Here is a 16,339-nt window from a genome sequence, read left to right on the forward strand (position 1 = left end):
ATCTCTATCAGATTTGTGTTAAAATAGCTTATTTTGAGCAGATCAAAGACAGAGCTGATACAAAGTGGAGAAGATTTTTAACCATCCCTGCTGAACTTCCTCCCTCTTGGAGGCTTTTTTATAAAGGTCCTCTGCCTAAACGATCTGGAGATTTGCAGTGGAGATTATTACATTGTGCATTGCCCACTAATTCTCACACTTCTAAATTCAACCCAAACGTTTCCCCGTCATGCAACTTCTGTTCCTTGCCGGAATCTGTTGTTCATGCTTTTACTGAGTGCTTCAGATTGGATCCATTATTCACTTTATTAAAAGTCATACTACTGAACTTAGGTTTTGTTTTTACCAAAACACTCTTTGTTTTTGGGTGCAAATACTCAAGAGTGCACAGACAAAAGTGTACGGTAGCAAATTTCACAATTGGACAAGCTAAATTAGCCATCTGGAAATCATGTAGACTAGCTGCTGAGGGGCGAAATGTAAATCTTCTTCAACTTTTCTTAGCTTTGGTGGAATCCAGAATAAGAACAGAACATCGATTCTTTCAAATGACAAATAACTTGCTTGAGTTTGAGTTCAAATGGTGTGTTAATGGGGCCTTAGTGTCAATTTGTGAGGATGGGAAAATAATATTTAATTGGTGATAAATGATTAATTTTTTGTGTAATTATTTATTTTTGTGTATAGCTTATTATTATATATATTTTTTATTTTATTTATGTATATATTTAGATTTTTGTTTTTCCACCTATTTTGTCTCCTGAACATTCTTCAGTGTGACTTTGTGTGAGGTGAAATGTAATTTTTGGTTTTAGATGTTTTAATAAAGTGAGTGTCAAAGTCTCTCTCTCTCTCTCTCACATTTCACATTTTAGGTGCTTTATTGGCATGACAAATAACTGTACATTCATATTGCATACGTACAAACAAGACAGTAGTGCAAACAAATATGGATATAAAATATAATACAGAAAAAACACAGAAATAAATAAAATAAAAATAGATTAAAAAAATAAAAAGATTGATAAAATAAAAAATATGAATAAAAATTTAAATAGATTAGATCTCTCTCACAAACACACACTTTAGTATTTAAAGTTGATCAAATTTTTTAATCTAAACATTTTAAGACAATTTTGAGAAACTTTTTTAAATCCAGTTCATGATGGCTTGCATGTCTACAACACATTACTTCTTATTAATATATGAGAGTCCAAATCTCATCCTCATAATTATGACCCCTTATTTTCTTTTCTATTTTTACAACTTTATAGGCCTATATAGTGTTTCTTATTGTTTCAAATGAATTGTCATCTCTTATTAGCTGTGTTCCACGTTTTCTGCCATTCTTTAGCAATATCTTCAGTAATAATATTTCATTTACCTTTACTTACAGAAGCATTAAAGGGGTAGTTCACATTAAAAAAAAAAAAAAAACATTTTTACCTGTTTGAGTTTCTTCTGCTGAATGCAAATGAAGAGAATAGGCTACAGGGTCAAGAAGCAGCCACTACATGGTTTAACAGCTCCTACTTTGGACATGGCTGCTTTTTTCAACATTTTCTGGCACTCAAAATGTTCTTGGAACTCGATTACAATTGAACCACTAAAGTCACGTCACAGGTTTTGACAATGTTTTTGGTTACTTTTCCAGAAAAAACACTGTCAAAACCTTTGAGCATCTCTGGACTCTTGCTGTCTATGACAGATGAGGGAGCTCTCTGATTTCATCTAAAGTGTCTTCATTTGCATTCTGAAGATGACCAAAGTTCTCAGGGGATTGAAACAAAAGGTAGAGGGACAATCGTTCTCGAGAGCCACATCGCACTGCTTTTTTAAAATTTATTTATTAATTTTTTATTTCAACAACAACTGTTCATTACAACAAATAGAAATACAGAAACTGATACTCGTGTGATATTACTCATATATTCATTGATTTTCTTTATAGCTTAGTCCTTTTATTAATCAGGGGTCGCCATAATGAAATGAACTGCCAACTTATCCAGCAGCACATGCTTTACACAGCGGATGCCCTTCCAGCTGCAAACTATTACTGGGAAACATGCAAACACACTCATTCACACACGCCGCATGTCTATGGACTTTGTGAAAACCAGAGCATCCAGAGGAAACTCACACGAACACGGGGAGAACATGCAAACTCCACACAGAAATACCAACTGACCCAGTTGAGGCTCGAACCAGCAACCTTCTTGCTGTGAGGTGATCGTGATACCCACTGCACCACTGTGACGCTTCACATCTGTGTCTTTATTTGACGTATTAAAATGGTATTGGTGAAGAACTATGCTTACGAAAAGGCACCATTCAGATGTAATGATCTGGGCAATCAAGCATGTATTGTTATAGACACTATGCTTATTTGTCTTAAGAGATGTTAGGTCCTGTTCATGTAATTTGCTTTATGTTATCAAGTTGGTATTGGCATGAACAGCTATACCTGTTAACAGGTTTTATTTATGTAAAACAATACTATTCAGTTAATGGTCTGGCCTATTAGGCAGCTATTAATATAGACAACTGCACATGATGATGAGCCATTTATTTAAATGAATCTGTGACACAGACATTTAAATTTCATTGTTGCAAACAAGTTACAGGAGTAAGTGCAGTTGTTGTTGTATGTGATGTTCACCACTGTAATTACACCATAGTGAAAAAGAAATCTGAGAAATGCTGTAGTTGGTGTAGGTGGAGCAGGTTGATCACATTAAAAGTTCTGCATTGTGTAGATATGAAAGTGAACTCTTGTCATTGAATTACCCTGTATAAACTGCCTATACAATAATTTAACTTGAGACGTAATTATCTTCTAATTATAAATATATAGCTGCATGACAGATTTAATAGTGGACTTCACAAAGGTAAGACCAAAGCTTGAAATCGCATCATGTGCACTGCAAATTTTAGATAGTAGATTTAACTACCTTGGAGTTAAAATTAACACTCCCTCAGAGTTTATATGGGAACCACTATAAGTGTTAAAAATAACACTTTTGAAAGTGTTAACATTGTCAACACCAAGAGAGTGTTAATTAGCAAACTCTTATTGTGTAAAATATCTGTTAAATTTCCGAAAAAATACCAGCAGCTGTGGCTGCCAGAATCTTTCTGTGAAAAACATGGAAGTTTAATAAAACTGTATAAATTTACAAAAAATAACCATATTTCATGAACTAATACATTGTTTATTTTACAAAATCATAGCTTAGTGCACAAAAATGTAAAATCTTTAGATGCAATAATGTTTTCATGTGTGATTGCAATTAGCAAACAGATTTTGACTGCATTAGTAACTACACAGTTACCTTTAAAGAAAAGAAGATGCAGCACAACATCAAATACTCTCAGTTCATCTTGGACTTGAACAGAGACGCTATTATCCTCCACAATGGTGACACAAAAACCGTTTTGCTGTTTTTCTTTCTTTTTTTTTCATTTTTAGATTTTACGGAAAAATACCAGCAGCTGTGGTTGCCAGTAATCTGCTGTTTTTAACATTCATAAATTCAGTTTACATAATATTTCTGTTAAAAGCACATTCAACAGTCTGTATTTTTTATCGATCTTACAATGCAAATTTTAGATTTGGTAGATTTAACTACCTTAGAGTTAAAATTAACACTCCCTCAGTGTTTATATGGGAACCACTATAAGTGTTAAAATAACATTTTTGAAAGTGTTAAAATTTTATTTTTAACACCCAGAGTGTTAATTTGCAAACTCTTATTGTGTAAAATATCTGTTAAATGTATGTCAAAATACTGGCAGCAGTGGTTGCCAGTAATCTGCTGTTTTCAACATTTTACATTCATAAATTCAGTTTCCAGAATATTTCTGTTAAAAATACATCCCATAGTCTGTATTTTTCATTCGAACACACTTAAGCCTTAAATTCCAGAGCAGAATCCTAACTAGTGTCCTCACTACAGAGGGCTGAACACTCAGACAGTGATGAAGTTAATGAGACAATTAAGTGTCTAATTAAAGGAGGATTGAGAATTGTTGATGAACAACTGTTAACAAGCAGAATCACTGAAGGACAGAAAAACACAAGCCAAAACCAAAGATGAAATCAACTGAGAAAAAACAAATTACACAATAAAAAATGATATTTTTCAACATCTTTAAAAAAACTCATCACATTAAACAACTTATCATGGAGCTTCACCTATTACTGACCAGTGACTTTATTTCTGTCATGTGAACAAAAGCTCTTAATGAAATTTCTGTTGTTCATTTGAAGTCACCATGATGGAGGACAGAGTCTGCTTTAGTCAGGCTCTTCAACTTCTTACTATAAATGTATTTTATTTTGGCTGCTATAGATAATGTTAATTACACTTTATACATATAGCATGGAAAGCTGAAAGAAAATTAAAGTGTCAGTCTGAAAAAGTTATTTACGATAATATAGCCATCTTTTCCTGCTTGTTTTTTAATTTTTTAATATTTTTAATAGAAAATATAAAACTGTTCTTTGTTAAATATTCTTATAGAAATGAAGCCAAACTGTAATCAGTGAAGCTGCTTATACTATTATTTAATGGAGTTGTTTAATCCTCTGTTTTAATTCAGTTGGTTTGGTGTGAGGCTGTGTCTGTAGTTTTATTTCTTCCTTCTATTTCTTATTCCTTCAGTGATTGTGCTTGTTAACAGCAGGTATTCAACAGCAGGTGTCTCAATTCACTTATTTGTGGTCATTCCCTCTGTCTAGTGGACTAAACTAATTGAGTAATTTAAGGGCCAGGTGAATGAGGGTGTGGCGAGATTTCAGACACTCTGATTAGTTTCTCAAATACAAGGGTTTTCTACAAAGGTAGATACATGTTACTCTGTATTACAAGGAGGCAAATCAGCTTCTAACGCCGAGAGGGTTATTTTACCTTTATCTAACTCTAGAATTTTAACACTTTACTCTGAATTACCACAACACTTGAAATTTAACACCAATGAATTTGCTGTGTGCAGTTGGTGAGGACAGACCCTTACTCACTAATGGTCATATTGATATGTTCAGGGAATAGAATCGAATTGGATGATCATTACAATGTACTTCATACTATTCCTACTGTTAGTTATATTTCCAAAGGTTACTTTACATTTAGCAGTGTTCCTAGTTTAAAAAGGTTTGTGGACAAAATCTTAGCTGTTCTCTGGCAATAATACATAGGATTTCAGGCATGACTCTGTCTTACCTTGTGTTACATTGTTTTCTGTGACTTTCCATTACATAAAGTGGCACTACTTGCTTGCAGTTCACACATAATTGCTGCAAATGCTCCCCTTGTCCCATACTGTCTTCCTAAAATGTAATGCACAACACTAAGGAAAAATGTACACATAATCGACAACAAAAAGTTGTTGACATTACCTACCTTTTGATGATCACCGTTCAAAGGGAGGTTACATTGCAGGGGAACAATGTAAGCCACAGCTTTGTTCAAACTGCTATTGTTTTTCAAAAAGTTTACAGAATAACCTTCTGGTGGCATAAGAATGTCAATTAGTTGCTTGCTCCTGCAGCAACGCATTATCTTAAAGCCTCCAGAATGTTTGAGTGGAGGGAAGGCATCTTCAATAACTTCTATGAATTTTTGTGCTGTGCAATGCACATCAGAAAACCTAATTTTTTTTTGCCAAGTCCACTGGCCTGGAGGCACATACTTTCTTCCACCCTAGGAATTCCTGCTGTGTTTATCTGAGCACAGCAAAAAAAGTTGTGCTCCCATGACTGGGTTGCATTCAGTTTATTTTTGGAGTCTTTTCTGTAGGGCTGAAACAGTTTGCTTAAAGAACCAGCAACTTTATTTGGCCGGTTAGCTGAAAAATTACGCAGGGAGGGGAGGGGTAGCTGAACAGTTGGAGCTAGTGGGAAAGGCAGTCCACTTGTCCCAGCAGTCAGTGTACTTGTCCCAACTGCCAGTCCACCTAGCCCATAAGTCACTCCACCTGTCCCAGCATTTAGGCCACTTGGGCCAGCAGTCACTGCACTTGGCCCATAAGTCACTCCACCTGTCCCAGCAGCCAGTACACCTGTCCCAGCATTTAGGCCACTTGGGCCAGCAGTCACTGCACTTGGCCCATAAGTCACTCCACCTGTCCCAGCAGCCAGTACACCTGTCCCAGCTTTTAGGCCACTTGGCCCAGCAGTCACTCCACTAAGATCATCACCCAGTCCACCCCGTCCAGCAATTGGTCCAGCTGACTGCTGCAAAGACGGTAGGTTTAAAAATGCTGAGGACGTTTCAGCTTGCACTCCTGTTTGGCCCCTAAGAAGCTGGCCCAGCTCCATTATAAGTGCAGTTGCCCTGTTAAAATTGGCATAAAAACTAGGGTTAAAATTAAATTTCAAAGTGAATTGATATGACTGGATGGACATACAGTTAGGGATGGAATAAAATATTGATATGCTGATTTATCAATATATATATATATATATAAACTGACTTTATCTATCATGTTTGATATCATTTGAAATGTCTCAGTACGACTGGTACAATAGTCTCATTCTCTCAGAAATAGACATAATCAAAACCATAAATATATAACTTCAGGTATCTTTTGAACCACTGTGAAGGGTGTGACTTTCCAACAGGCAGCACTAAATGCAAATGCCTTTTGTTATGCACACACCCCTTTCCTTGAGGGAATTCTTGGATTATTTAAGGTAAGTTTTGAGAAAGGCTCAGGGCGATTCTGCCTAACCAGATCAGCCCATAACATGTAGCTTATGCTCTACGTTATGTAAAATTTGAAGTCAGGTATGCATCTTTTTCATCTTGGATTTATCTTTGATAATTTGATGTTTTGTATTGATCATTTATGAATTGACTGATTGAATTGGCATAATACATTTACCTGACTAATAAATTGTAATGTTTGACCATATTTTGCTCACTCTGTAATTATTAATTCAAGTAGATTACGCTGTATCCTTGTTTCCGCACGTCTTGCGTCAGGTCAGTAGACGGACTTGAATCCAGTTGAGATGGAGCATTGGCACACTAATTGTGTTTTAGGGATCCGGCTGACTCTTGATATTGATTCAAGTGTACTTAGGTGGAAAGGGCGATAACTTCCGTCTAGGTCAACAAGGTGTTGCACGACTAACCTAGATTGGGTACCCGACCTTTGTTTGAAGGTAATATTATTCTAAATTAAGTTCATATGGGAAACCATGGGCTTGGTGAAAACCAAAGTTACTATAGAGTCCAGTAGTCGGGTACATTTATATTAATGCCCTAACCTCTAATTAGAAATGATGATTGTCTTAACTCAAAGGTGTACATCTAAGCGGGACTAACTAAAGTATTTTAGAACGAGCGCGCTGGTAGCTGCCATCTAAAGTATTAGTCAATTACCTCTGTTTAATATTCAAGACTGACCAGATTGTGACCGTGAGGGACGCCTTCGGCCGAGGCGATTTCTCTGAGCGACATGAGCACCCGAATGAACGGATGTGATAGTTACTAGTGAAGACAAAAGGTTCAAACATTTATCTAAATGATATATTGATATAATATTCTTAATGTTTTATGATTGGAGTCAGATAAAATTAAAGATAAATATATTAATATTCTAAACCACCTCATACTAAAATTGGAGTCAGATATGAGTTAAAATTAAGGTAAATCAACATTGTGCACTGGAAAGACCGAACAGGCATTGAACCTTTATTCACCAGTGGACACATTGGGCCAATTGGGTGGACCTTACAACTAAAAACTTCACTAGTATAATATACTGATATGATATAATAAATAATACTGCTAATCATAATAACATTATACTAATGCAAATTGTCATGAATAAACTAAAAAATTCTTCCGAGATGAAGGCATGGAGGCAGTGGTATTTATGTAGAAAAAAATAATGTTTGTAATAATTTATTTCTTTAGTTATTTTACATATGTAAAGATATTTGCTTAGTGCTGTACATCCTGTGTGTATCAAGCAATGTGTAAGCTAGACACACAACTAAAGAGCTTGGCGCTGGACTTCAGACCTGCTTTCAGCTGGTCAATTGTATAAAGTTAGTCTATTTTAGTTCCTAAAAATAGCAAACAATGCACCTTCGTACACCTCTTTTCTAGACTGGAGCACCCATGAGTCTATAAATTTGCGCAAATGGATTTGCCATTTAAACAACGTTGCGGAAAACTGTAAAAATTAAGATTATGTTGGTCTGAAAATATAAACAGGTTGGGGCAAACACGTCTTGCGTCTTATTGTGCTGGGTGTATGTTAGGGCCCTTTATGTTGTGATTATGGGCAGGGCCAAAAAGAATCTGCAGACATTTTTTGCTATTTCTGCAAAGAATTTTGACAAAAATCTGTGGATTTCTGCAGATTTATTTTGGGAGTATCATAACTAAAACCTTAATATGTTAATAAAAAATAATACATTTTTAACTTTTATTTAATGTTTAAAATGTAAATCCAATTAGATCCACTTCATTGGTAAACGTAACAAGTCTCTCATATAATATCTCTACTAAAAGACTGACTTTCTAAAATATGACTTAACAAACTGCACTGTACATAAATAAGATGAACATTTTCGTATTATTCAATAATATTACTTTAATTATTTTAAAAACTGAATGAATATAGATTTACACACAAATACCTAATTAAATAAACAGAATTAATGATGGGGTAAAAATCTGCGGAATTGTGCGCGCGCATATTTTGTGTGGGCCTATGGGCCTAATGTTAGGTGTAGCATAACAGGAAACTTGTTTATAAATCACAATTCTGACTTTATAACTTGCAGTTGTGACTTTATATCTTAGTGTTGCGCTATATAAAATCACAACTGTGACTTTATAACTGTAAAAAATAAGTTAAGTCAGAATTCATTGTATTTTTTTATTATTCAGTGGCGGGAACGGGCTCCTATACTTCTGCATATTATGACCCAGGGACAAAAATTATTATTCTCATTTGAAAAAGTGATACTAATAGTGAGACTGTATTTACAGTTTAATTACAATGTTAAAATCCGTCCTGTGCATGTTATTAACTAACACGAGTCAACTTTTTTCCCCCGAATTTTGTTAGTTTGCAAACTTTCAAGTGGCACAATATTCAACCATATTTTAAAATTGAGACAACACATCCCAATTAATTGGACAAATAAGAAAGCATACCTTAAGTGCTGATCCGAAGACATCTTCCAAATGATGAATCCCGCTAAGAGTCGAAATTGCAGTCTGTCAAAAACCGCGAATTTTGTAGTGCAACTTTATTTAAACCATAACGACAGAGCCGCAATAAGTCAAAATCTGAAAGCCACGCCCAGCGAAAAAAAAACACTTGGTGATGTGGGAAGCTGCCTTGGTGTCATTCCTAAAACATAAAAGCAAAGTATAAACCTGATTTGCGACATTTTGAACAGTAAGCAGGTTTATAAATCCAGAACTACGTTTTATATAACAGCCTAGTGCTGAAGGTTAATGGAGTGTCCGGGCGTGACCTAAATTAACTCTGTCGACAAAGTAGGAGTGAAAGCTGTAATGTAGAAATTCTGATTTAGTCGCCTATGGGCGAAATGACTAAACATAATAAACGGCAGAAAACGGTCAAACTACTCGCTCTACAAAAAGGTGTGTTCATGACTATACAAAAAAAAAAGAATATAATAAGAAAATATCACTTTTGCAACACCTAGCAGCATTGCGAGCTGTCTTTAACGTCTAAACAATGAATGGAAGTGAATGAGACGTCTCGAGCCAAAAAGATTCAAATGGCTGTAAGGTCAATAAACATGAGGATTTTTAATGTTCAGTAACCTAGTTAAAGCGGTTCAGGTGAACTGTATGTCATTACAAATTTGCAGCATTTTAAGTGTTTCTGCACTTACCTGCTGATGTCGGTTGTGTGCATATAAACAGCTTTTTATTTCGTTTTACACTTCAACAACTAAATAAATGCTTAATTGTATTTAACTGGTTACATTTAAGTTACAGTACATCATCCATGCTATAATAGGAACCGTATTCAATTTTAAAAAAAGTTACATATTGCTCATAAATGTGTTTGTCAGGAACCCTATAAAGAGCTAATGTTTTAATTTTATTACTTGCATTTTCCCTTGTACAGTTCAAACAAGCTACCATAACCCACAAAGTATAATGTGTGCATAGTTTGGTTATATTTAAACACAAAAACCACCAGCATGAAGTTGTCATACAAAGCAGCCCAGTGTATACAGGTATGCATGTCTTTTAAGCACTTCAAACCAGCTGAGTTCGCATTTTTATTCAGTCTGTGTGATATTTTTGTATTTTTTACAGGTAAATCAAGCCTGTCAAGAGAAGCTAATGTTGGCATTACATATGTGGATCAGTGGTTTCATTCATTTTAAATAATGGCCAATCAAATATTAAAATAAAAAATGCAGTAATTCAATTAGTCAAGACAAGTACAGACCTAAGCATTACTGCCATATCAATGTAATGAGATCACACATAGTGAAGATAGGTGCAATTGAGAAGACTGTGCTGTTTTATATGACCAAAAAATATAATTGAAGTATGTAACAAACAGTCCATGAAGATCCTAATTATTGCAACTTTATTGTGGTTGTTTATTTATATTTTTAACTGCAACAACAGGTTGTTTAAAGTTTACAAAGGAAAAAAATAAGACAACAAACAGACAAAATCAACAAGAAATACATGCACAAGTGATCAGGCATAACAACAGCTCATTGTTAGTCTTTAAAAGATGAGCTTTTCATATGGCTTTGAAAATCAGCTTTCATTTTACATTCATTCATTCATTCGTTTTCTTGTCGGCTTAGTCCCTTTATTAATCTGGGGTCGCCACAGCAGAATGAACCACCAACTTATCCAGCAAGTTTTTACACAGCGGATGCCCTTCCAGCCGCAACCCATCTGTGGGAAAATGTCATTTTACAAATTGAAAAATTTTAATGAGGTCAATTCAGTGTAGAACCAGCTCGATGCTTTGTTTAAATTATGTCCTACAGCACACAGAAGTTGACTCTCAGCCTCAGTGATCTTAAAGGACTGTAAACCACCACCATACTCGACAAATAGCCAGGTACTACATTATTATAATTGACTTTATACAAAGTAGTATCAAAGACTACTTCATAAGCATAAACAGGAACATGGTTTGTTTATTCATTCATTTTCTTTTCGGCTAAGTCCCTAGTTTATTAATCTGGGGTCACCACAGCGAAATGAACCACCAACTTATTCAACACATTTTACGCAGCAGATGCCCTTTCAGCTGCAACCCATCTCTGGGAAACATCTCATTCACACTCCTACATTATGGACAATTTAGCCTACCTAATTCCCCTATAGTGCATTTGTTTGGACTGTGGGGGAAACCGGAGCACCCGGAGGAAACCCACACAAACACCGGGAGAACATGCAAACTCCACACAGAAACTGACCCAGCCGAAGCTCGAACCAGTGTCCTTCTTGCTGTGAGGTGACAGCACTACCGACTGCGCTTCCGCAACGCCCAGGAACATGGTTAATAATCTGAACAAAAAAAAACACTGCATATCAGACAGGCGCCATAGTGGTACAATGTTGATGAAGTTCTAGATAAACTGAACTGAATCTGTAGTAATCTAGTATAAATATACCTGTTGAAGGATGATCCACTTAAGGGCAGCTCCAGCAGTCTCTGACAAGTAAACCAGGGGCGACAGTGGCGAGGAACCAAAACTCCACCAATTGATGGAAGTGAAGAACAAACCCGGCACATCTGGGTACAATCAATTCTTCTCTGATCAAATGTCTTGGGTAGAGCTGCAGTCTGGGTTATGGGGTTTGAAAACAATGGCAATCTGTCCCGGAGAAACATGCAGGTCCCTGTAGCTCACCGGCTGGTGTTCTGAAGGATCAGTGCGTAAACTCATCTGTGACTGAGGCTCTCTGTAAGAATCAGTGTTACACTTTGGACTCAGTGATGACCATGATAACATCTGCTCAGGATACGGAGTGGATTGATGATTTTGTAGAACTTGGGTTAAGGAAAAACAGAGACTAACATGAGTCCAATTGGTCTTTTTTTTGGAAAGTGTTCCTGGCTCCAGTTGCCTCAATTAATGCAGCCTAACAATGCTTTAGAGGGTTTGAATTACGAATAAATTGCGTTAGTGTTTTCAGTGTAGGCCAAAGCAAAAAAATGTGTCTTTAGTCAAGATTTAAACTAATACAGCGCGTCTGCCTCCAATACTGTGCTAGCTTATATGCTAGTTGATGTGCTCTCTTAAAGTGTTGGGCTGTTGAGTTTTTCATAAGTGGAACAAAACCATCTGCTCTGTATATGGGCTGTATCCACGATTATGTGAGCCTAGGGATAAAGAGAGAGACAGACTAATATGTAATATCAAATTGAAGATGCGTTTCGAGTTCCACTTACAATTATTAATGCAGACTAACTATGGCTTAGAGGGCTTGAAGCTTTAAGTGTACCATTTTGTTTTGTGTGTGTGCTTGTGTAAAAAAAAATGTGTTTATTAAGGATTAAATTGAAAAGAGTGTGTCTGGTAGTCAAACTGTGTAGGAATATATTTTATCCTTTTCTTATTGATGTAGTCTTCTATTTTTCTTGTAAAGTGCAGTTTATGTTAAAATCATCCTTCAAGAGTACAGGAATGTATGAAGTGACATCAAGAACATGAGGATTAGAAATATAGTATGTTCACCACTGGTCCTTACAAGGCTTTCAAAAAACATGCAGAAAACAAGTGACTTCTCATGGCTGTGTAGCCATGAAGCCTAAACCAGTGGGAAGTGTAGAGTAAATGTACACACTAGACAACTCAGTACTAATGTATATACAGATATACAAAATATAATCATTAAAAAGACAAAAAAATTACTTCTTACCGAAGCCCTGTTTGCTGGTGTGTTGGAAGTGGACATGTGGCTTCTTATGACTGCGTAGCTATAAAGGCCTGGGCCAGTGATATGGCTTGGAGATAAATGTCCACACCAGAGGACTCAGTGGTTATAAAGGGGTCAATGTTGGCCTTTAATTGCTCCTCAACTCGATGACGCATATCTGGGGAAGGCACTGGAACCTCAATAGCCTCAGAGTCTGGGGCCGCAACAGGCCCATCCCAGTCAATGCCCCAGTTTGTGATATCAATCTGTTGTAAAATGAAGATATTGATCAGACACTGCACAAAGTTTTGAGTCGAGTAGCTTTATGTACACACTTCAACTTAAAAAGTACAGCTTTGACACCTGGTCAGGATATTCCTGATGGCCCAAAAGTAGACCAGCAATCCACAACTGCAGCGGGGACCTGTTTCCCTCTGTGGAAAGTGGATGCCTGTCCCACATTTGAACAAATTGCTTAAGATGCCAGTTGAGTCTAGTCAGGAAGACATAATGGAGGCAGATAATGTACAGATCTTGATCAGGATCCAGCATTCCATTATACTCAAGGAACCTGAATATGGTGTAGTAGTTGCACACTACACAACACCACATGTCACGCCACAGCCTCTCAATCCTCTGGTTGTGTACGCTTTTCCCAGTAATATGGCTTCTTCTATCTAATATCAATCAGTTGCATATTTGGGTAGACAAGACCAAAATGACAGAGAAAAAAATTTATGTATTTATTTATGTATATACTGTATTATTGAAATTTAGATGTGATATAACACAACAACATCACAATATTACCACGACAATGTGAATACCTGGGCCTTTTTCTGGATGTTCAAGCATATATCGGGCAACTTCAACATTTTCTCCTCCCTTGTCACTTCGAACATGGTGAGGTAATCCATGTTGGTTTACAGCAGTGAGAAAACACTGGAGAACAGTTGATGCTCTATTGTTGTTGGCGGCACATAGATACATAATCCGCCGACTGAAACCATCAATTCCACCATGTATTACAATTCTCCATCTGCAAAAAAACAGTATTTGCATAATTATCTCTCTCTCTCTCTCTCTCTCTCTCTCTCTCTCTTTCTCTCTCTCTCTTTCTCTCTCTCTCTCTTTCTCTCTCTTTCTCTATATATATATATGTGTGTGTGTGTGTGTGTGTGTGTGTATTCTCTCACACGCTATTTTGTTACACTGTATGTATGTTCTACACTTACCGGATTCCACAAGAATTTAGATGGCCAGTCACAGTCCGTATTCCAGCATTAGGACAATGAAGAATGTAGTCAGAGACCAACTGAGCAAGTTGGACATCTGTGATTTCAGAATAAGTCTGTCCCACAGACAGTCCATATTCTGTCATTCTCCTGCGGATGGTTCTTACACTTACAGCAAAAATCTGAGCTATGTCAGGTACTTTAAACTGATTCTCCAGGAAGAACATTAGCTGTTCCCTTGACATAATTGTCATTGAGTTGCTTTTATCCACCTCCTGAATTAGCATGTGTAGAACAGTAAACACCCGCTCTTCGTTGGGTAAGTCTCCATTAGCAGCCAAAACTGCCAAGACACTGCTGATGTTCTCTAAGGTAATGAGAACATGGTCAGTCTCAACTTGGGGTGCTTGGAGCGCAGCAGCTAATATGTCCAGTGCATCTGCAATCTGATCCAGCAGCATCTGCTGACTAAAAAAAAAGCATGAAATAAATGACAAAAACACTTCATAAAAGTTAAGCACTTAACTGCCTAATTTAATCATATTTGTTTTCTAGAGCTAGATTCGTTCAGGGATGTAAAGCTTAGAATTTGGGCCATTAGAAACTGCTTGAGTGGGCCAGATGGCTACCACACTACTGCTATGGTATATGGAAAATTAAATAAAATTATGCTATACAGAAAAGCATTATTGTAGGTATATGCATATATTTTACACCAAAAACACAGTATGGGGTCACAAATTGGGAAAAATCGCAAAGAATCTGAACTTTTTTTGATCTCATCCCTGCAACTTGTCAAAGGGTGTATTTTTATAGCTTTTAGAATGAAAACAATCTTAGTCGATTCAGACATTTTCAAATGCATTTCAAGGCATATAGTGTGATGATGGAAAGGGAATGTTTTTAAAAAGCACTGACATAACCATGACTACTTGATAAAATATCTCTGGGGTTGCATTAGAGAATCATTTTATCAAACATATCTGTTATTAACTACTACTCTCCATACTTATATACTCCCTACTTTGCTCTTTCAATAAAAATCAATTAGGTTTAGTTCAACACGCGATGTAAGGTTACATATTTTGGGCTCATATGCTTTCCTGAGTTGGATGTCACATTTTATTATCAATTGTATAAAATATTATTAAACTGCATAAAGTTTTCAATGTCTTCGTCAAGGTATGCACATAATGTAGTTACTACCGCCTTACAAACCTTACAAACTCAAATGTTTGTTTTGCGTTGTTTATGGTTGCTAAAAATTGGTCAGACAGAGAAACGACAAAGACATAACGTTATTACAGATAGTTCTCTTTTGAGATTCGGTCTAAATTATTATAATAAAAATGCAAAACCTTAAGAAAATCGTTATAGGGCTACTCAACAACAATGTATCGCACAATCACGTTACTGTTAAGCAACGTTAAAAGTGCAAACCATGCAATGCTACGATGATATGATACGCATGCTTTTCAACGAACAAGCCTTTATGAATCAGACCTGATGTGTCGGAAAGTATATAACGACAGTGTTGAATGTGAACTTTTATGCAGCATTACAAGAAAACGTAACTGAGTAGGCTATTTTAAGTTGGTTAAATATAGTCCCTGAGTGGCCAACACGGACACAATAACACTTCAAAGCATGATAACTGTCATCCTCATTAAATAGTGTTACCGTTACTAAAACAAACAAAAAAAATAAACAGTATTCTAATGCAGGCTTGAATATGTCGTCATGGAATGTCACTTTTTTTAGAATATACGCTTAACTCGCCGGTTAAAAAATAATTAAGCCTAGGTCTTTCAAAACATCTTTTCATGTACTGCTTTTATAGAATATAAATAAACTCACCTGGCCGTCTGAGTCGTCATTTTCCTGTTTGGTCACACAAAGTAAATGTAATGGTTTTCAATCCTTATTCATAGGTTGTTGATACAGCTACTGCCTGCGAAATCGGCAAACCAATCAAAAGGCTGCATTTTCACCACATATTTGGCAGGAGTGAAAAAAGTTATAATTAATAATTATCTATCTATCTATCTATCTATCTATCTATCTATCTATCTATCTATCTATCTATCTATCTATAATTAGTGATCAATTTAAAGTGTTTAGATAAAATGAGCCATCAGTTACAGTTAAAATGAACCACTTCTTGAGTTAAGCAGAAATGCTGGTGTTTTTCCTTTTAGG

At 36.1% G+C, this 16,339-nt stretch overlaps 1 protein-coding gene across 2 annotated transcripts; it reads right to left on the minus strand.

Annotated features, from left to right (window-relative positions):
• Positions 1 to 10,583: 10,583 nt before the first annotated feature.
• On the minus strand, positions 10,584 to 15,821 carry LOC141381668 (uncharacterized). 2 transcript variants are annotated; one of them, XM_073947726.1, is made up of 6 exons: positions 14,141 to 15,821; positions 13,733 to 13,944; positions 13,269 to 13,582; positions 12,909 to 13,171; positions 11,657 to 11,948; positions 10,584 to 11,549 (listed from the first exon to the last, which is right to left on the minus strand). In XM_073947726.1, the coding sequence occupies exons 1-4, from the start codon at positions 14,599 to 14,601 to the stop codon at positions 12,953 to 12,955; spliced, it is 1,206 nt and encodes a 401-aa protein (XP_073803827.1). In that variant the 5' UTR covers positions 14,602 to 15,821; the 3' UTR covers positions 10,584 to 11,549; positions 11,657 to 11,948; positions 12,909 to 12,952. The 2 variants fall into 2 exon arrangements, with proteins under 2 accessions (XP_073803827.1, XP_073803828.1); XM_073947727.1 differs by having other exon boundaries at positions 11,657 to 12,369.
• Between the last annotated feature and the right edge of the window lie 518 nt (positions 15,822 to 16,339).

Source organism: Danio rerio, chromosome 4, assembly GCF_049306965.1.
Source record: "Danio rerio strain Tuebingen ecotype United States chromosome 4, GRCz12tu, whole genome shotgun sequence".
Classification (NCBI taxonomy): Eukaryota; Metazoa; Chordata; class Actinopteri; order Cypriniformes; family Danionidae; genus Danio; species Danio rerio.

What these genes read in the sequence shown, in the direction of transcription:
- LOC141381668 (XM_073947726.1), bottom strand. Translation starts at nt 14,601, where the DNA reads ATGCTGCTGGATCAGATTGCAGATGCACTGGACATATTAGCTGCTGCG. An exon ending in CTAAATTCTTGTGGAATCCG is followed by an intron (nt 13,945 to 14,140) that starts GTAAGTGTAGAA and finishes GTTTTTTTGCAG; the next exon opens with ATGGAGAATTGTAATACATG. An exon ending in ACATCCAGAAAAAGGCCCAG is followed by an intron (nt 13,583 to 13,732) that starts GTATTCACATTG and finishes GATTGATATTAG; the next exon opens with ATAGAAGAAGCCATATTACT.